General features: G+C 38.5%; 1 protein-coding gene across 2 annotated transcripts in view; it reads right to left on the reverse strand.

Annotated features, from left to right (window-relative positions):
- abca1a (ATP-binding cassette, sub-family A (ABC1), member 1A) overlaps positions 1 to 16,788 on the reverse strand; it is a 28,747-nt gene extending 11,959 nt beyond the window's left edge. For both annotated transcript variants that reach the window (XM_057331257.1, XM_057331256.1), the window contains exons 1-20: positions 16,606 to 16,788; positions 14,640 to 14,744; positions 13,864 to 13,957; positions 13,015 to 13,156; positions 12,687 to 12,805; positions 10,455 to 10,576; positions 9,066 to 9,257; positions 8,227 to 8,316; positions 4,519 to 4,762; positions 4,297 to 4,436; positions 4,101 to 4,217; positions 3,460 to 3,654; positions 2,480 to 2,685; positions 2,176 to 2,352; positions 1,756 to 1,978; positions 1,305 to 1,526; positions 1,023 to 1,227; positions 820 to 933; positions 286 to 457; positions 67 to 198 (exon numbers count right to left, since the gene is read on the reverse strand). In XM_057331257.1, coding sequence (XP_057187240.1) covers positions 67 to 198; positions 286 to 457; positions 820 to 933; positions 1,023 to 1,227; positions 1,305 to 1,526; positions 1,756 to 1,978; positions 2,176 to 2,352; positions 2,480 to 2,685; positions 3,460 to 3,654; positions 4,101 to 4,217; positions 4,297 to 4,436; positions 4,519 to 4,762; positions 8,227 to 8,316; positions 9,066 to 9,257; positions 10,455 to 10,576; positions 12,687 to 12,805; positions 13,015 to 13,156; positions 13,864 to 13,957; positions 14,640 to 14,705 — 2,972 coding nt within the window. In that variant the 5' untranslated portion in view covers positions 14,706 to 14,744; positions 16,606 to 16,788. The remainder of the gene's footprint in view (positions 1 to 66; positions 199 to 285; positions 458 to 819; positions 934 to 1,022; positions 1,228 to 1,304; positions 1,527 to 1,755; positions 1,979 to 2,175; positions 2,353 to 2,479; positions 2,686 to 3,459; positions 3,655 to 4,100; positions 4,218 to 4,296; positions 4,437 to 4,518; positions 4,763 to 8,226; positions 8,317 to 9,065; positions 9,258 to 10,454; positions 10,577 to 12,686; positions 12,806 to 13,014; positions 13,157 to 13,863; positions 13,958 to 14,639; positions 14,745 to 16,605) is intronic.
- Positions 16,789 to 21,293: the final 4,505 nt, after the last annotated feature.

The following is a 21,293-nucleotide window of genomic DNA, read 5'->3' on the forward strand; positions in this document are numbered from 1 at the left end:
CATACCAAAACATGTAGCTTTTAAAATCCACCATGGGTTCAAATGCTGTTTCTGGAGGTGACTCACATGCTAAACAGGACGTTATGCTGCGGACACACGCCCAGGTTCTGCCGAATAGTGTTTAGATCGGAGCGGATGTCTTTGCCCATGATGTAAGCTGTGCCCGAGGTGGGTGGGAACAGACCAGTGAGAATAGACCTAATAAAAATTCAAGAAATATTTAACATATAATTTTGAACCTGAAACCAATAACATCAGATAGAAAAGAATGTAAAGATGCCGTACATGGTTGTGGTTTTTCCAGCACCGTTGTGACCCAGGAAGGAGGTGATCTGGCCTTCATAAAAGCCCAGAGTCAAACCATCCACCGCCAGTTTCCCGTTACTATAGACCTTACCTAGGTTCTCGATGTAAACACCGGGAACCAGGTGAGATGGCTCCTCTTCAATACATTTGGCTAGAAAAAACATATCAAACATATTTGCACACAATTCTTAAAAGTCCCCATGAAATCAAAATATAAGCTTTTCTGGCTCTGACATTGACATTAATGATATTTAGAAGACATTCAGAACGTCTCCTTTCTCCACCAATATGGATTATTAGTCATTTTTATGACATCATTCTAAAGTCTGTAAGGTATATTAAATGCAATTGGTTGTTTTAAAAGGGGGAGGGTCTAGTCAATATGTCCTGACCTAACTTCATGTATCACTGGAAAACGTCAACGCAGCAAACAAAGCTGCACACTTCAGAGGGTTATTTATATATATTACGTTATATTTTGTAATGTACATTTTATATTTTTTGTTTCTATACCTTCAGCATTTTCTTTCTTGTTGTTGGATACTGATGTCGTCCAGCCACACTTCTCCCCACACCAGTATGACTTTGTGAATGGGAAGTACCACGGACGTGGGATGCCATACTGGCCTGCAAGAGTTACATTTTCACACCATCAAAAACCATCTCACAGCTTTCCAACATCTGAGTAACACTCTACAGAGTTTCTGAATGCTCACCCGGGAACACGGCTTCAATGTACCAGGTCATGATGCCGTACAGCACAGCGTCAAACAGCATGAGAGAGATGGATGTGGTGAGACTGTAGTTGTCTTCCTCCAGGGGGCTGGAGAGCAGGTTACTCCACTGTATGCCTACACCCTGTTCCTCGAAGAGAGCGAAGTACTCGCACCCATAGCCAAACGCAACGGGGGACAGGAGGCTCTGCGGAACAGAATGTTAATAGTTGAATGTTTGTTCGGCAGCGGGTGCAAAAATACATTCACAGTAGCCACTCTCACCACAACCACTTTAGCCCCAAAGCCCACGTAATCCTGCCAGGCCACGCACAGCACATAAGGCAGGTAGAGGGTGAAGTATATGATGCCTCCGCAGGCAGCCGCGAGGTTAGCGCGAGAGAAAAGCGTGCTGATGAGGAAACACTGCATGATGGTCACAATAGCGAAGGAAGTCAGGAACAAGTAAACGACGCCTGGGTCACTGTAAGGCAGTAGATTGCCCATCTGAAGAAAAACAAAGAAATGTACACATGTTTGTTAGAGATATATTTTAACAGAGAATGTGCAATATTGCATTGCTCTTTCATATCTTGGTCACAAGCGTTTTTCCAAATATATTTCCTGTGTTCATCGGAACAAAGAAATTTATACAGATTTGGGGGTGAGTAAATGATGACAGAATTTTTACTTTGGGGTGAACTGTTCCTTTAAGAAAGAATATGTTGATACACACCTTTAGGATGACAACCAGTAGGGCGGCGCTGATGAGCAATGGTATCAGACTACTTATAAACCAGCTCAGCCACAAGATTCCATTATCTAGACCCATAATCCTCATGGTCTCTTTCAGACGGGCTTCTTTCTCGTAAACAACACCTTTGATGATGATCGCTACCGAGTACATCCAGGCTAAAGTCATGAACAGAGGCATTGAGCGACTCATGACCTGCAGGAACCTACGGCAAAGAGGACAGGACGGATTAGACCTTTACAAAAAATTATTTAAGGCTAAGGCGCTGTTTTAAAACAGTGGTTGCCAACATAGACAATATTTTTAAGTATTTTAAGGCTGAGTGGAAAAATCAGATACATAATACAAAAAAAAGATTTAAAATGAACTATCAAAAAGTATCACTAAATAGACGTGTCTTACATGTCGTCCACATAGCAGGGATAAGGCATCTGTTGAATGTAAACTCCAATTTTCTCTTTGCTGCCCGTCAGCGCTCTGATGATACCGTGCTCAATAACGTCCTGCAGGTAGGAGAATCCGCCCCAGATGTAGCGCAGATCTTCAAACGGGTCAGCACGAGGACCAGGGTCCCAGTATCTAAAACAAACACAACCGTTAGCTCTCGCTGGCTAGGCTGGATGGTTTGGTTTAAGTTGTGAAAACTTTTATTGTTTTCAGGATGAATACCAAAAATGACAAGAACAGCAAAAATAAAGTATCACACCCGTCCTTGATCTTGTTGGTGCGCTCCACATTATCAATGTCCATTCGTATCTTATAGTTGACGTTTGGTGGCAGTTCAGATGTGTTCAACTGCATATCAGGAAACACGATTCCAGCCCAGAACTTGCGGTTGTCCAACAGACGCATGGATTTATTTACCAAGCGTTCTTCATTGGCCACCGGCTCCAGCTTATCCAGGTTCACACACTTCAGTAAAGACAGGGATTATTAGAAAACAGCACGCAGAGCCAGAATTTACAGAGCACTTTGATTTTAATACAAATTAGGTGATTATATCACAGCATTGAAGCTGAGTTTTGGACGGACATGACCTTCTCGAGCAGCGTGACTGATTCATTACTGTCATTTATTAGAGAACTGAAAGTTGATTCACTGTCTGATGCAGTGGCACAATGACCAAGAAAAATACAAAGACGGGCAGTTAAAAAAAAGGAGAAACAAAATGATTTAGCTTGGTTCTTGGACGCATTAAATTGATTAGCACAGATTAGCACAGAAGTTGCCCGTTTGTATGGTTGTAGCATCCAGGCAGACTAGAGATAACGGTCTAACTGAGAAAATACAATTTTGACCTAATACTCATGTAATATGCAAACCAACACTGCCAAAATTTCTTGAATTTGTGTCTAATTTTTAAGTAAAAATACCTAAAAAAAAAAGTAAATGAATATACTTGAAAGGGATAAACTTGAAAAAATGTACAAATTAAAAGAATTTTGAACCAAAAAATCTTCCAATGGGGTAAAAAATTAATAAACGTGAATTAAGGTTTAATTCAAGTTTGTTTTTCTTACTCCATTTGCTTTTTTCCTTGGTTTTAAGCATAAACTTTCATTTTGATCATTTCGGAAAACAAGACTTAATATAATTTTTCTTCTGAAATAAATGTATGCTGCATAGGAGTTTTTAGATATTTCTGTCAATACAATTGTGTGTATATATGTGTGTGTGTGTGTGTACCTCCATAAATCGAGAGATGGTTTGTATGGCCTGATCGGTTTCGTCGAAGACCTCTCTCCACGTGTATGATGTTCCAGAGGGACGCGTGTCTTCCGAGGCCTTGGACAGGAAACTGGACACATCCTCCACGCGCCAGTCTGTCCCGACCAGCTTGGCATTGAAGAAACGAGCGCTGGCGTTGTTCTGCAGTAGTGTCTGTTCAGGACGAGATTCTATTAATTCTTATATAAAAAATGGATACATCATAAAATATTGATACGTCACATTAATGCAAAAATAAATGATACAAACTCTAACTATAATGACATATTTAATTTTACAGTATTAGTTTGACATTTTATTAAAGTCACGTCAAGAAATGAGCGAGGGTGTCTGAGGCAACCAAACACCTTATGTAATTCACTTTTTAATTTAGCTACCAGGTCACGAATGACTCCCTACATTTCTCCAGGGGTATTAAGATCCCTGTCCTGCTAATAAGTCTCCTGCAGAACACGCTGTGTGCCATGTGAGTTCAACTGTGAGGTCTACATGCAGTACCACTTAATTACAAAGGGTGGCAGTATTAAGAGCAAAATCGTTTGGTTTCTTTTTTGCAGGAGGGTTATCTGCGTTCAAACAACAGTGTGTGCGTAACTCACCCTGACCAGGTCCATCTCCTCGCTGTTCTCCATGAAGTTGAAGATTTTCGGTCTTATCTCCTCCCACATGCCCCCAAGATCTCTGAGCACTCCGAACTCTTGAAATGTCTTGTTGACCTAAGAGTAAGTGAAATATAGTTAGAATGGTTTCTGATGGTTGATCTTGCTGTGTCGCGCTCATCTTTGCTCTCCTAACCTCATGTATGATCCTCTGGGTGGCAGGTGTATCTGGTGTGTACAAGATCTTTCCCATGAGCAATGGTTTCAGAGCCCTCCAGATCATGCGAGAAATGGGACTGGACTCCAAACCCGTCATAAGGTTGTTACAGTAGGGCGCTAGAGGGAAAAATGTTTATTTAGAGTGATTTGAGCTCAAATTTTTGATGTAGATGGAGTGAAAGATTTCGAATCGACTTACTGGAGGAGTTGTCGTACATGGACACAGGCTCTTCATCGCTGTTGTTGCCGTGGTTACCGAACAGCGCATTATAGTTGTGATCCTCGTACCAGTTGAGGGACTTTATCTTGAGGCCGCCTCCCTCCGGGTGACCGCACACGATGCGAGACACGGCCTGGTACATGTGGTTGGGGGATTGTGTGCTGTTTCCTGTCAGGTAGAGGATCTCTGTTCGCATGTCTCGCCAGCTCTTCATACTCACAAGCTGAAATATGAGGAATTTGAAAGAAAACACTAAATCAATTACACTGGAAACGGAAGCAACAATTAAAATTGTAGACGGAAGACAAAATGATGGGAGACACAATGGATATCTGACAACAATGTTTTTGCAGGAAAGATGAGTTAACGCTCATGTTTATCAATTGTTTTGCCAGAAATCATTCACTGTTAGAGTTGCATAAGGGACAAGGGATGAGACTAAGATTTTTGGACTGCAAGAAAATTCCAACAGACAAGATGTAACTGGGTAGCACGCTCATTAAACAAAATCAACATCAGTGTGTTATGTTGTGTTTTGGTCCATGTGCATTCAGACGTGAACCTACTGTGTGTCACAGGGTGTAATTATAAAGTGTTAACTGTCAGCTGGAGGGCGTTACAGATGGTGACTAACCCCAAACATCATCAAAACAATAATAACAGAGAAATGTGCTTGTCCACATGCAACTCGATACATGCAATCTTTCCTATTTTTGGGGCAAAGGCAACTCATTCTGTCATGAGATCTAACGTCATGGGGATCTAGCGCCCATTCTGTCATCAAATCTAAATCTAAATCTAAAAATCTAAATCTAAAATCTAAATCTAAAATAAGGAAATGAAATGAAGGTTCCGTCATCGTTTAGTCACCTTCATAATTATTCTTGTATACTGTTTTTATATGTGACACACAAAGGAAACATCTTTAAACGTTTCTTGAAATAGGTTGTGTTCCGTTAAAAAATGACAAGCAGATTGAAAGTGAGAAAATAATGACAGAACTTACATTTTTGGGTAAACTTTCTTTTAATATGCTGACCACTTGTTACACATTTTTAATACAGGCAATGCATTTAAAGGGGAAGTTTACCCCAAAATGAAAATTCTTTCTTCATTTACTCATCGTCATGTCATTCTAAACATGTATGACTTTCTTCTGCAGAACACAAAAGATATTTTGAAGAACGATGGTAACCAAACAACATTGACCCCCACTGACTTCCATTGTATGGACACAAAACCATGGACACAGACATTTCTCAAAATAGTTTCATATACAGGTTTTCAACAAATGAAATCATTTTATTTTTGGATGAACTATCCCTTTGGACTGATCCGCACTTCCAAATTCACAAATAAACCCATTGAACTAGTTTTTAATTGTTGCACCGAGCGAGAACACTGATCAACTTAGAGGTTTTCGGGGCTATTTTGGACCAATATGAAAGAGAAATCAAGAAAACCAGCATTTTGTGCCATTCGCCCAGCATCAAGCCGAACGGAGGCGGTGCTGTGACATGCTTGAGCGAGCCTGCTGGAGGAGAGGTTACTAACGGTCGTTCTCTCAATGAAATGGAAAGCAGACTCAGGAGAACACAGGAAGATAACCTACTTCATGAGATTCAATCGATGTCAATGTGTGAACCAACGGCGGTACGATGAATACAATCGCGAGAATGTTTTCATTCTACAATAAATCGATGACATCGTATCTTACATAAACATTTGTCATGTGAATGAAGAACGGTTATAAAGGGGGAGGTTTGTAAAGGATCAGTCAATATGATTTCCATGGCTTTAAACACTGTCATGAGCAATTTCCAAAATCTCCATCAAATAAATTAAAAAAGGCTAACTTCTATTTTTACACAATTTTGCAAGCATCACTTCACAGTGGGTTCCTCTGGACACATCTTATAATTCTGAATGGTTCATACAAAGCAGCTGTAGCTAGTAATGGCCTGTTGTTATATCTGTCTCCTATCTGTTAACTGTCAGATGGGGTGTCTGAGGAAGCCCTTGCAGGCCAGACAGGCATGCAAACAAAGCCGAGTAACTCAAGAAACAGGCCGCGACCTAGAGTAACCTCCGGGCTGCCGGCTGCAGCATGGGTTATTAGAGTTCAACCAGGTCGTCCGTCGTTCTCATGAGAGAACAAAGAGGAACTCATGTCTGTGTTGGCGTTTGGTCGATTTCTGTTTCTGATAATAAAACCATGCCTAGCTAAAAATTCCCAAATTCCCAGCGAACAAACGCCCTGTGTCATGAGGAAACGGAGTGGAAGACATGTTGTGAAAGATCTAAATGCGTGTTATCTCGCATCTATCGAGCTCAGCACTTTTTCAGGATGCTGGCAAGACTGACGGGGCAAGTATCCGTCGCTAACTCACCGAACGCTCCCTTGGGTCTGCTTTCCACAGCTGGGAAATTGAGGCCAATTGCATAAGCAGAGAGTAGACCACAGAAGACCCCCACTAACAGATATAAAGTATCAGCTCTTGAGTTTCTGATGGCAGAGATGTTTGGGGTGCAAACTGAAAGAGGAATTTGTTGACTGTTTTTCGCCCCTTAAGCAAAAGAAGCTTCTTGTCTCTTGATACTGGGGCAAAGCGGAGAGGTTAAAGATTATTATCTGGCCCCAGCAAAGGAAAATAACTGGGGAGATTAGCCTAGCGTGTCAAAATATCAGACATTGAAAACCAGCAGTATTCAGGTCAAAAGCTGGTACAATCTTCTGAAAATTGCTTAAAATTGTACTTTCCTTGTGTATACCGATATCGGTATCGGCCGATACCAAGCTCATGTACTCGTACTCGTAATGACACACCCATACCAAAGACCGATACCTCACGTGACATACATAGAGCCCTATGATTTCCGCAATGCGGAAAACGCGGACGGAATCGAGGAATCCCGAAATTAGCGCTGAACAACTAACAGTTAACGAAATATTCAGATACTGTTTAAATATGTATTCTGCTTGTTTTGCGTTACCGTGTGTGAACGAGTGGTGCGGTTGCGTGTACTGAACGCATTGTGCTTGTGGAGCTTTTATCGCCAGCGTTTCACTGCACGAGGACACGAACACATAAACAAACGCCATTTGCGGCGATCCGTCAAAATAAAAGTCCGTTTAATTTAAGCAAACGCTCTTTGCGGCGTCCCGTCAAAATAAAAGTCCGGTTGCCTTGAACAAGTTATAATACAATCACATTTTACCACACCCCCCCTTAATTTTTTTATAATTTGACCACATAGTATATTGTTTACTTTAGTAAACTGAAGTAAATGTGCTAGTAAAATTGTGCTACTTATCATAAAAAATAGAACTTGATTAAAAAATAGTACTTAAATTTAAGTAGACCTAAAAACAAAAGAAAAAAAGAAAATGTACCAGTAAGATACTGGTTTATTAACATTATTGTACATTATACAGGAATCGGTTGTAGGTATCGGTATCGGCGAGTACCAGAAAAAATATCGGATTTAAAAAATGGTATCGGTGCATCCCTAGTCAAGAAGTTCAACAAGTTGCATTCTGTTTTGTATCTACTATATCAGATCCACCGGTCTTTACAGACTAATCCAGGATAAGAACATTCGAGCTTCAGGGGGTAAACAAACACTTCAGTCTGGTGTCTAGTCTGCCCTCAAACGGGGGTGTGGGATATTTTAGGGGGCTCTTACCTCCACGGCTAATGTTCCCAAGCTCTCCAGCAGGCTGTCTGTTGCCATGGACACATCTTGGATAATCTTTGGGTCAGACTTTACATCTTTCTGCAAGGCCAAAGAATAAAAAAAATTATGAAGTGCATGGTGAAAGGCAAAATCGCAGAAAATCATGCCGGGTGTATTTGCGTTTATGAACTCGCACATCTTTCAGGTCATCGATATAACTGGGGTGAGACGAATTAGCGTGCAAGCCGTATAGAATAACAGTGGACTATACTGTTGTGATTTACAAGAGAAACGTTAAATGGCCAATTGTTCCCTCGCTTACATAACTAAATCACTCGGTAATGATGAACCGTCTCGAGATCTTTTTACTCGAAAGACAAAGGAAACATTCAGATACACACAGACAAAGACATATGTGAAGATCTCTGGCTGGTGGCCGCTGCTGTTCTCGTCTAATGTACAAATATGCTGAACTAATTACACCGATTTATAAAAACATACTGTGGAAAACCGATCACATATTGTGTGTGACCACAATGTTAGTCTGTTTACTGACAAAGTTCACTAGGTCTGTAATACAAAAATATACTTAGATTGTTATAGATTGAGTGTAATTGGTTTATTGAACTTGGCTCTGGGAATTCGTGCTTTACAAAGCGTTTATTGTATTATTGTAGCCTACACACAACCTTATTCGAAATATATGGATCATTATATAAGAGGCATCATCAACATTCAAGCAAAATCTTCTGACTGCTCTTATTTCTTGTAATGGTAATCAAAAAACATACTTAATAAAAAAACAAGGCTGAGTTCTATAAATAAAGTTTTTGTAAAGATTGTATTACCCGTATTGGCTTCAGGAAGTCGAGGTTGGACAGGAAGTGGCTCTCTGCATTGTTTAACCATTCAGTGGATGATTGACAGATGATGTTTTGTGTCAGCTGGGACACGTCCTTATCAGCTATGGTTACAAAATCCTCCAAAGACGTAGAATTGCACAGGTCTCTGAGGTGAACTCCAAAACCTCTAATAAGGACCTGTAGGTCAGAAAAACACTGTTAAAATGACTGTGGATTTTAACACATTTTTAGGTATAATTCACCTAATAAATTACAGTATATTTCATTATAGATGAAAAAAGATTTTAAGAAAAATCGGATTCTTATCAGAAACAGCATTTAAAATTGTATTTATGTCAATGTGTTACATAACAAAATCTGACAACAACAAACATTTAATTTCCAAGTACAATTGAAAAGAAATACATTTAACAAAAAAAATATTTGAATGAATTGTCAATTCTAATCTGTTCAAAATAAAAACAAAATAAATATTGCAATGAAATTAATATGTATTTTAATGTGGCTTAACTGTAACCATTTTTCTGACTAAGATTTACAGCCAAATGGGAATCTGTTTAAGATGCATGACAGCATTTTCCAAAAACCAAAAGCAGAATGTTCACATAGCGGCCAGTGTCTTCTAAACATCTGCCATAGGTCCAGAGATTCACCCTTCTCGTTTTCCAGGAATAGTCATCAGGCTGTAGCTCTGTAGGACAACAGTCATGTGACTTTAAACCCTCCTTCTTATGCTTCGTCATCCCCCCTCCACCGTGCAACAGCACGTGCATACCGATCCATTTCCCAGCATCTGCCTGTGACCTTCCCGAGCGGTCAAATGTATGCGATGGTGCGTTTATAGAGGCTTCACTCCCCTTCAAACATCTGAAAAACAGATTGTCTCATATCTCTATAACCCAAACGATTACACAATCCGCCCAAGCTAAACGGGTGGGTGGCACACTAATATTAATTGACTGATGCTGAGTATTGTAAATGCTGTGCATACATGTGTGAAGATAATTATAGAAAACACAGCAGGACGCAGGGGCAGACTGGCCATCTGGCGTACCGGGCGTTTTCCCGGTGGGTCCACTAACGTATGGGGCCGGAACGGAGGCGTTGGCCGCTTAGACGGACGTATTATTAATGCGAATGCACGCAACGTGAATGCAAAAGACACGTATGCATGCACGGACCCACCCCCCCGTCGACAGATACGATGGGGGGCCGATGCGGGCCTAAAAATGCCAGGGCCGATTTTTCTTCCCAGTCCAGCCCTGGCTAGATGGATTCTAACAAAAAAACATGAATTTGTTTACTGTTGTTTTAAAACTCTCTGTTCTGATTGGTTGTTCAAGGACACTCAGTACTCTGGTTCAGTTCATTTACCTTCTCCAAGTTGACGTTGGCCTCCACTATCTCTTTCACTGCATGCTCGGACAGAGACGCATTTTTCTCGAGAAACACAGACAACGTTTCATTATCACGCAGAAAGTCCTTGAGTTTGAAACCTGCAAAAAAAATAAAATTGAACCATTAAGACTTTAGATTAAAGATGATTTATTTTACTTATTTAAATATATATATATATATATATAGAGAGAGAGAGAGAGAGAGAGAGAGAGAGATTTAAGATTTAAGTAGACTTTACTGAATTTATATTTACTTTTAAAGCCTATAGTTTATTGAGAGAATGACAATAATATATTTTATGCAGTGGCTATTTTGAAAAAGCCCAAACAAGACAATGGATTTCATATTTTTCAACATTTCTTCTGAAATAAAAAATCTAATAATAAAAAATGAGTGTGTCCAAATGCATTTACTAATGTATAGATTACTCATTTAGATTGAAATACACAAAGTTTGATGACGCCTACAATTCACTCTGACTAAAAAAACGCAAATTGTTGTTTTTAATTGGACCCATTATATAAAGCAATGATTCACAATTTCGTCATGATTTCGATTTTTGAACAAAGGGTGTCATTGACAGGATTGTGAAAAGCATGACTCTATTCCCAGCTCGATGATTAAGGCGCTGAGGTAATGCAGCGTTGCGTTAGATTACTGCAACGGCCACAAGAGGATTGCACATTTAGTTCTCAGTTCTGAGTTCATCATGCAGGATGTTCAGTTGTGGATGGAAGAAAAACAACAGCTAGAAAAAGAGCAGGACACTGTCTTATTCACAGAGCGCATTGTGTTATGACAGAAAATTCCACAGAAGTCAATGGTATGAACTGGTTTGAATCGGCCCTCTTTATGCCGAGGTTACTGCAGGTCATTCATCTTTCAGTTCTCAGAACTTACTGGAAGGTTCTTTTCACATTTTCGATTTGTTAATTCCATATTTTGGATTTATTTGAACAGAGCGATAAAAGGTCTTTCTATGTATCGCAGATTTGTTCCTCATAAAAGTTCTTAGCAGAAGTAGAAGTAAACATTTGTCTTTCTTATAGGCATCAGCTCTGACGGTTTAACCACAATCTCAGCCAATCATTTACATAACTGGATGATTTCAGAGCTGGACGTGACCAGATGGAAAAAGGTTCTCACAACTCAAGCATGTTCTCTGACAGCTCAAAACATGTTTCCAGAACACTTATAACATGTGCATGTCCCAGTGAAATCAAATGATTATGTTTAAATGTCTCACGAGGCTTTACTATCCACTGTGGCCAATGCTTGCATCCTTTTTTCGAACCCCAGGTGCAAACAGCGGATCTTCAGGGAACATTAATTAAATGCTGTCAACCGAGAGAGGATGTCTTTCCAGCATGCCTTTCTCAACAACAACAAACAATCCCTTCAGTCTAAATAAAGAAACTGAAGATATCAGCAAATGTGTCATGATTGTTATTAGTGTAAACATAAGCAATGCTAATGTTACTCTTTTGTTTTATTAAAGGTTAATGATTGAAACAAGCGCTACGTGCTCTAGACATGAATGGCACCTAAGTTCAAGTTTTGATTTTAAATCCAGCAGTCAGTATTAAGAATGTCAGTGTTTGTAGTTATGCTACATGTCTTCATGTCTGAAGAATGCATTCGTAAGTGCTCAGTGATAAAATTAGATATAACACTTTATTCATCACCGTTATTAAACCAGAGGAATGTGAAATATGATTTAAGACGGAAAAAAGAAGCAGATTCCTAAAGTCCACTGCCTTTAAAATGCCCCCAAGACATATTTCTTATATAATAAGACTTCCAAAACGAATCATCATACGAATAAGCTGGAGATTTTATCTACCATTTATCTGAGGCCAAGGCAACAACAGATAATGCTAAAGTGGAAGAGAAACTTCAAGAACTGTGAACTTTACGCCAAGAACACTGAAAAAAGGGTTTCATTCAACCAATTAAAAATTTTTAGGGTAAGGATTCACATCTATATTTTATAACTTAAGCCAATGAAAAATAATAAAGAAAAGGTATATATTTTTAATTGGCTCAAGTTATAAAATTTAGATGTGAATCCTTACCCTAAAATATTTTAATTGGTTGAATGAAACCCTTTTTTCAGTGAATGAACTCTGACACACGTTCCAGTAGGTTCTTAAAAGAACTGGTTCTCGATTCCCAATTTAATAGCGAGATGCTTCATAAGAGACGTACCTTCAGTATTTCTCTGCAGTTTTCTCAAGGCCCTAACCAGTCCTTTGAATCCCTCAAAGCTCTTGTCTTGTTGACTGTAGAGGAGAATTTTCTTGGCGTCGGTTAACAGTCGGGAGATACTGTAAATGTGAAAATACGGTAAATACATAACTTGAAAACCTGTACCCTAAAATAACTTGATAAAGAATTCCAATATTATGTGTTTCATAATAATGACTAAAAAATTATAAATGCTAATTATATGTCATATCGAGTGAAGGCATCATGAGTTATTGAAACTGCTTAATTCTCCACGATTCAACTCAGCGCCAATGCTTGTAATGCTTACATGGAGTCATTGAAGTTTCCCACCACCCCGGGGGTCTCTCCAGGAGTGGGATAGCGAAAGCATGGGTTGTTAGCATTGCAGATGATGCCCTGCACCCAGGGTAACGTTCCCGCGGAGGGCATGGCCTTATTGGGAAAGTGGCCTGCATAGAGCAAAGCAATCAGATTCTCAATTTAATGAGGTAAGCAAGTAACACAGTATATACTGAATATATACTTTTTTATAATAAATTGCATCATGGACAATAAGAAAAGGAACATACATTTAAAAAAAATTTACTCAAATTTTGATTTTAACAGATCTTTTGGCTATCATCTGGAAAGTTTTTTAACAAAAAAGATGATTCCATGAAAAATACTGTTAAGAAATCCCATGCACCGTCCAAGTTCAATTCAAGTTGATAATAAATTGGGGAAATGTGTAACAACTAAGCATGTTGAAATCGGTGCGGAACATAGAGAAATGGGTCGAGCTGATAAAACTGTTGCTAAAACACAGTCCTTTAAAATCCACAGGTCTGTAAAGGTTTATAATAATTTACAACATAAAGTACAACATTTCCTTATTACAATTTTAGCAAGAATAGTAACGGACACACGGCAAGAGGACCATGGAGATATATAACAGTTCTTGCTGTTGTTATAGCTATTTTGCTGTCCTTGACCTCCCCTGAGGTGGGTGTGATTTCCAAAGAGGGCAAACATTGACAGTCTGAGTTAAATTAAGTAAGACTGTGAATGTCACACAAACAGAAATAAACCTTTTATTGTGACTTTACATTTATTTGGCTTTTGGCTTCACAGTAAACCTTCCCCATCTATGTTTTGAACATATGTTTTGCACACTCACATTCATGTTGTTCATGTGGAGGATAGTGAAGTCTGACAGATATCAGGATGAAAAAGATAAAGAGGGGCCAGATTATCTCGATCAGCAGCTGAATCTGGAAAAGACAGACCATCCCAGTGACCATCACAGCTGTTAAAATTGTACATTCTTGATTGTTTTGGATACTCTTTAATGGCACTTAAACTGCATACAACCAAGGCTTTCTTTCCATGCATAAAAACGTCTTCAGCTCTAGAATAAATTGTTCTAGTCAATTCAAGTAATTCCTGTTTATCATGATGGTGGCTTCCTGTTTACCCTGCACCCAAATGTTGAATCTCTGGTTAATACATTCAATGCCTAAGTACATGCACTTGGTGTCCAATACGTCATCATTTAATCAGTTTTTGAAGCACAATTACTAGACATTCTTTTTTAAAATAAGGTTGATAAGAAAGTGTGGAGAGATCAGTTTGTGTTGTCATGTCACAGGAAGTAAAATGATACATTAACAGTATGTCATATTTTAACATGTGACATTAGAGTATGGTTTACTTATAAAATAAATAAAACATTTGTAGGGTGTCGAACAATGGATAAATGCTTGGCAGATTGTCGATTTATTTATGCATTTATTCACTTAGATTTAATTCAGTTAGGAAGGGTACAGTGTCTGTTGGTGACCTCTAGAATTTAACAGATGTTGCTATATAAAAAAGTGACCCGAGGGACTCCATATGTGTGTGTGTGTGTGTGTGTGTGTGGGTGTATATACTGTACATTAGGTTTAAACTTACAGTCTGTCTCCGTCGGTAAGTGAAGTTCTTCCACAGCAGTAATCCTAACTGAGTAAAGACAACCATCTTGCCACGGATCTACACCGTCCAGGCCGCCTTTCTTCACTGTTATTACAAAAGCAAGTGAAAAAAGAGACGTTAAGATAATCGGGAACAAAATTCAATATGCTGCTACGCTTTCTTTGAATGACGGCAAATGGTCAGGTACAAGTCAAATATACAAATATTTCATTACTTTATCTGAGTGTGCCTTTATAAGCAGTGAGTTGCATTAAAGTAAACAGAGACTTTAGGACAAGTAAACATTCAACAGATTGCGAGGATCTGTGGTTTGTGGTAGTTCCACCATTCCAGCCAAATTGTTTGTGCATTTTGAGAACTGAGAGAGGAAACGAAGCCACATCACATGAAAACCAGATGGCTTTATGGACAAAAAGTGCCCATAAGTACTAAATGTAAAATGAACTGTTTGGACACAGTTTTTTAGCACGGAAACACTGCCATTTAGCTTATCTGCAGATATCAAACCACCACAAGGAATGAAAGGCAATAGCACAATATGTGGGTTGCTTTGTTTCATAACATTATTCACAACAGTGTAACTGTGACTCTTGAATATATCACTGTACATCTTATGTATATTTGTTGTTGTGTAGCTATGTTGTGTAAGTCTATTTCTGTAAATTATATGTCATCTGTATTGTTTTGTTTAAACACTGTACAGAGGAAAAATAGCTTATTTTGTAATTGTGTACACTACAAGTCTAGTGTAAATTATTGTAATTATTATTGTCTATCTCTATACTGCATGTTGACCGGAACTGCACACAAGCTTTTCACCTACTGTTGCACTTGTGTATATGGTTGAGTGACAATAAAAGGATTTGATTTGATTGATTGATTTGAATATCAACATGTCCTGTTGTTGTTTTGATAACAATGACGTACATAATCAGAAACTGAATGGCATAATTTCGAACTAAACACTTTTATTGATTTTTAAATGTGTTTTCGTTTTCTTTTAATCTGAATGAGAAATGTGATTTTGACATTATTTTAGAGAGATTCACTCAATCTGTTTGTGGTGACGTGTGCTATAGATACATCACCAAAAAACGCCTCTAGTGGACACATGCATTTTCTTGTTTTTCCCTTTGTTTACCATTTTCTCATATCACTTCACCTGCGTCGTGATGTAAAGCCTAAGCCTAGCATTTCTTGTAAATGCCCTACAGCAAAATGACAACTGTTTGACGATCGTTTGTCAAAAACAATTGTTGTCACTCAAGAAAGAATGAAGTATAAACCGTCAGGACCGACCTAAAACTATAAGAAAACAATTATTGCACATCTATTGAAATGAATGTAAGGATGTTAAATCTGAGCTTCTCTGCGTAACGTTACTAAAATTATTCGCAGAAGCCTCGAGATCTTTGCATACATCTCTATTTTACCACAAATTACAAAAAAATAATAATAAACAATAACACGGAAAGACACTAATTTATATCAAATGCACAGTCATGTTTAACATTAATTTGAGCATTTTAATCCAAAAAGTCGTTACATTCGTATCACTTTACAGACGTTGTACAGTTGAAGCGCAATGTGCTCTTTATTGTTCCGCAGAGGAAAGGTTACTCTCGGTCATTTCGCGCAGCTCGCGCTGAACGGTAATGAACAAAAGTCGTTGCCTCAAAAACACTATAATGATTAACAAAAGAGTTTAGTCTATAATATACAAGTTTCTACACGAATGTCCAAATGTTGTTTACAATAAAGCAGACATGATGTGGTAGACAGTGCAATTCGTCAAAAACAACACGAGCGCTTTTCTGATTATAAAACATGATTTTTTATGTGTAAACAGATATATTTATCAAGCAGTTATTAAAAATACGTGGCACATTGCTCACTCTGAAAAGATATTTTCATTCGAATGAAAAAAAGAAACTTGTCCACTCACCGCTTTTTTCCTCCAATATGATTATTCCTGGTTTAATGAACTGTAATTCCTTTTGAGAAGAGAGAAAAAAATATCTCTTCAGACTCTCTTAAAGCGATATTGTCCCGTCGGTGCTATGTGCTGTTATGGACGAACCTTTTTTCTCTCCTCCATCCTTTTATAGTGAAAGCAATGCTGCCGCTTTGAGAGGGGAGGTTACTGTCGGTCAAACGCGCTGCTGTTTTTGTTCGAGCCTCTATATAAGGAAAGCACGTGCAGACCCAAAACAGCTCTTAAAGGGGCAACGTCGATGTCTTCAAGGTCTTAAGTAATGGTCTTAAGAAATCGCTACAGAGCATCAAAACACAACACAAGCCAAAAGAACTTTGTAGTCTAAATTGTAAAAAAGTAAATGAAAATATTATTGATACGGAGTTGGTACATTTTATATTGGTGTGACATTACAAACCAAATCTAAAATATCCATATCGATGCAAATAAAACATCTGAATAAAACGTCTCTGTCAAGCAACTTATTCAAGTACATTTTCAATGTCAACCTCTTCAACTATTTTCACGGGTAAAGAAAGGAATGAAGCAACAACAAAAAAAAACATCTGCACTCCAGGTCATCAGGACCTATAAATCACAGACACAACCTAGTTGGGCCTTGAGCAGAGAAACTAAAATACTGAACAGCACAGATGCATGACACAAGCTTAAGAATGTATTTAATGAACCAGAAATCCACTTGAAAACAAACAAATGTGTCTTATCAAAATATAAACATGAGATCATGAAAATGACATTTCATGTAGTGTGTAATGTTGCCGTGTTTGAAAGTAAGCAGTCTGCCAAGTTGCAAATCCGAATGTGAATGAATAACAAAGTTATTGGCTTGGAAAAAGGGAGTCGACTCTGAATCACGCAAACGAGTCGTACCTTGTCCGATTCGCGAACCGCCGCAGATTTACGTCACTACATATAGTACCCGCATACGTTTTGCTAGGACTGCCCGCGAAAAATTCACTCTTCTCCCCCAAACACTGTGGGCTTTCCAAACGGCATTTATGCGCCCTTGAAGGGCGCGAAGGGGAAAGTGAACATCTGAATCCAAATGCCATGGTCACTTCAAGGAAGCGAGAGGAATTTGAAGTTACCTACAAATGTAAGTACAATCATTTCGTTTGTATTTGTTTTATACTATTTTTGTCAGTGATACATATGATTTAACATAGTTAAAATATAGTAAAAAGATAATTTAGTTCATAGGAAAGTATGTTTAATATGTTTAAAAATAGCTACTTGTTTATAGGTTTCCTTTATCATATATTCCCTTTAATACCAAGTGGAGTGAAAAAAAAAGTGAAATAACACATAATTACACAATATTTAACAAGAAGTATTAAAAATGTTGTATATTTTCAACAAACGCTGGAGCGCTGGATTTAGAGTACACGTGCGGCATTGTCAAGCTAATATTTGGCCAGTCATTCCCTTTGTGAATGGAGTTCCAAACGCACACACGAGAGACAGTAATGCCCTACACCCTTCAAAGAGTTAACTTCAAGGGCTCAGCCCTTCTAAGGGAGTAGGGCATAGGGATGCTCACTTCCGTTTGGAAAATGCCCTTTAGTTCGTGAGCCTCATTCGCAGTAGACCAATCACAGCAGACGAGACCATCTGACCAATCACATCAGACTAGGCTAGCGGAAAGGAGGGGATTAGACAGATGAATCACGGAATGAATCATTTGAGAGTCAGTCAAGAAGAAAGGGAAGAATACCCATTATTACGAAATAATAGTGTTTTTACACCTTCTGCACATAAACTTGTTGTTGGACACTCCATAAACCAAAATAGGACATTAAAAATCCCTAGTTATATACTATTTAACATATACTGATAAAAAAGACAAATGCACTGATTTCTGTTGAGCCACCTTATTGGATTTTTTGCATTACTGGTCTCAATAGCTGTGAAGAGTCACCCATTAATAAAATGTATTTTTATGAGTTCTTTTGCACATTTAATATTTAAGCGATTAAGGAAACATGTTCGACTTTCTGTCTGCAAAGGGGGGTCTAAAAAGCATTTTAAACAAGCTTCCACCACTTTCAATACATGATAGGGTGAAATACCTAAAGTACAGAGGTGGAACTGGGGGGATGCCAGAATGTCTGACACCACAGCAAGGCAAGCAGCTGCTTATATGGTATGGTGTTTATGCAGAATATGTCTCCCTCCCTCAGAACAAATGTTTATGAACTTCATGTAGGTAGTTGACACATAAGACCATGGTTTCAAGATTTCAGGTTAAATTTTGTACAAAAGGGAAAGAATCCTGAGTTTTTTTTATTCTACATGTTTAATCCCCTTTTGGTCTTTACGTGCTCATTGCAAATATTTCAGATATTTTGCAAATCTCAGTTTACGAAGACGCATATTTGCTCATTACAAAAAAGCTTTATAAATTAGTTTTAGGTTTTAAACATAACCCATCACTGCAAGATATCTCCACTACCCAATGAAAGAAGAAAGCAATGAGTACCAACTTTTGAAGGTATATTATCTGAAATGCACAATAAGCATTTATTATCTGAAATGAATATTTGTCATTACAGCTATTTGCATTCAACTTAAAACGATTGTGCATCAGACCACATTCAGAAGCAGAATCTATTTCTAACCACACAGTCAAAAAGAACAAAATGATTCTGGTTTGTCATTGGCAATCTAGCATTGAGCCTTTATGCATCTGAACATGTGATCACAACTTTCATCCTGTTTTTTAGGCCCAAGTGCATAATGTTGCCCTCTTGCCCCGGTGTTCTCTGCCAGCATTGTGAAGTTGTGAGCCTGTACTGTTTGACACACAGAAATCGAGAGCTAGAGAACAAAACATGTCAAAGCATCTGCAAACAAAACCACAGACAGGCCTGAACTGAGCGTCGTGTTTAGACTGTGGTAAACCCAGGACATGTGATTTAGAGCTAAAGGAATACTTCACCCAAAAAGGAAAATTCTTTATTTACTCACCCAAATGTCGATAAGCAGCATACAAATATTACTGTGAACATAACTAGCAAGCTCCAAAAGCACCAAAAAGAACAATTAAAGTAGTTTATATGACTCTTCAGAAGTCTGTTTCAGAAGACGTGGAATATAGCACAAGTCATAATTTTATGGATGTTTTTGTGTTTTTGAAACTTGACAGCCATTACAAACTGTTGTTGAAACAACACAAGTTCAGTAAAAATGACTTGAAACAATTCTTGGTCATACATTCTATGTAAATCATGACATACTTTTTGTCAAGCAATGGTGCAGGACACTTTACGAGAAGATTCTATTCATACTTGAATGTACTCTTATCCGCGAGAGCTGTTGCCCTTTTAAGAGCACGCGCCTCGGCTCTGACGAATATACAGCAACAGCAACAGCAACAAACTACTGCCTTTGCACACAAACTGCTTATCATCGCCAAAAACAGTGGATACAAAAACGCACTGACTCTGGTGTATTTGTTGAGAAAAAAAAGAAAATGAAAAACATCGCTGTCGTATGCTCGATAGTTTGTTAGAATTCCCAGACGAAGAACAGGTCTATGGAAAGCGCAGAACCATCATGACACACTCTGAGCACGTTAATTAATGCAGTGATATTTCTGTTGCAAATGCGCGACACAAACAGATGACTCGTTTATCTAACTTACAGAAATCGTGCGCTCGAGCCTTCTCAAAGTCAAACGACCTCAGACCGCGTTTGCGCAGCAGTGTTTTCTTGCAATAATAGCCCTCTAAATTCCTAATAATACGAATATAATGTTGAGTCAAAGTATAGTCTACCAAAGGAAGCTAATTCGCAAGTTGTACAGCCTCTTTTCGACTACGGAGCACAAAGAGCCAGTTTGTCCGATAGTAACCCCGCAAAAGAGCGAGGGGGAGGGGTGCTGAATATAGACCTGAATACTAAAACATCATAATATCGCAATAATATTTTCTAGTGTTATATTTTAGTCGTCACGTTCATCATTAAAATCTTACGATTCGTTGCATTAAAAAGATTGTTTTCTGCATCTCCTTATGAGTTCTATTAAACACTCACTCACTTTTTCAAGTGAATTCGTTCACTGGTTACTATGAAAACGTTTAGCGACATTACGAACCACTGTTTACAACGAAGCATTTCTAACGAAGAAAGACTCCAGTCTAAACCTGCACACACATTGCTGCAATGACCGATAGTAACCTCGCCTCCGAGCGCGAGCTGGAGGAGCAGAAACTGGGTGAAAGGGAACATTACGTCACTTGCTGTGAACCTTCTCGACTGCTGCTATACATTACCTATAAGGTATTTCATCATGTAATTTACAGTTGTGTATTCAGCGAATATGCTTTCTGGCATGCCATTGAAACGAAACCAAGTCAATATACAAACGAGTGAATATTGCATTTTCAATAAAGCATGAATACTTGACCAAATTGAATCAGTTTTTCTTAATATAATGCATGGTTTATTTTTTGGCATATGTAATGCATCTGTTTATGTCTAGCACGGTGTTAATGGCCCCTTTTCATCGGCCATCATAAAGCAATTGTGTCCATTAATAGGGATGCAAAATACATTACGGATAGACCCAACAGCAGAATATGTTTGTCAGTCCTGTTAGAGCACTACGTTACACACACATATATATAGACCACTAA

The sequence above is a fragment of the Triplophysa rosa genome, linkage group LG4 (assembly GCF_024868665.1).
Source record: "Triplophysa rosa linkage group LG4, Trosa_1v2, whole genome shotgun sequence".
Classification (NCBI taxonomy): domain Eukaryota; kingdom Metazoa; phylum Chordata; class Actinopteri; order Cypriniformes; family Nemacheilidae; genus Triplophysa; species Triplophysa rosa.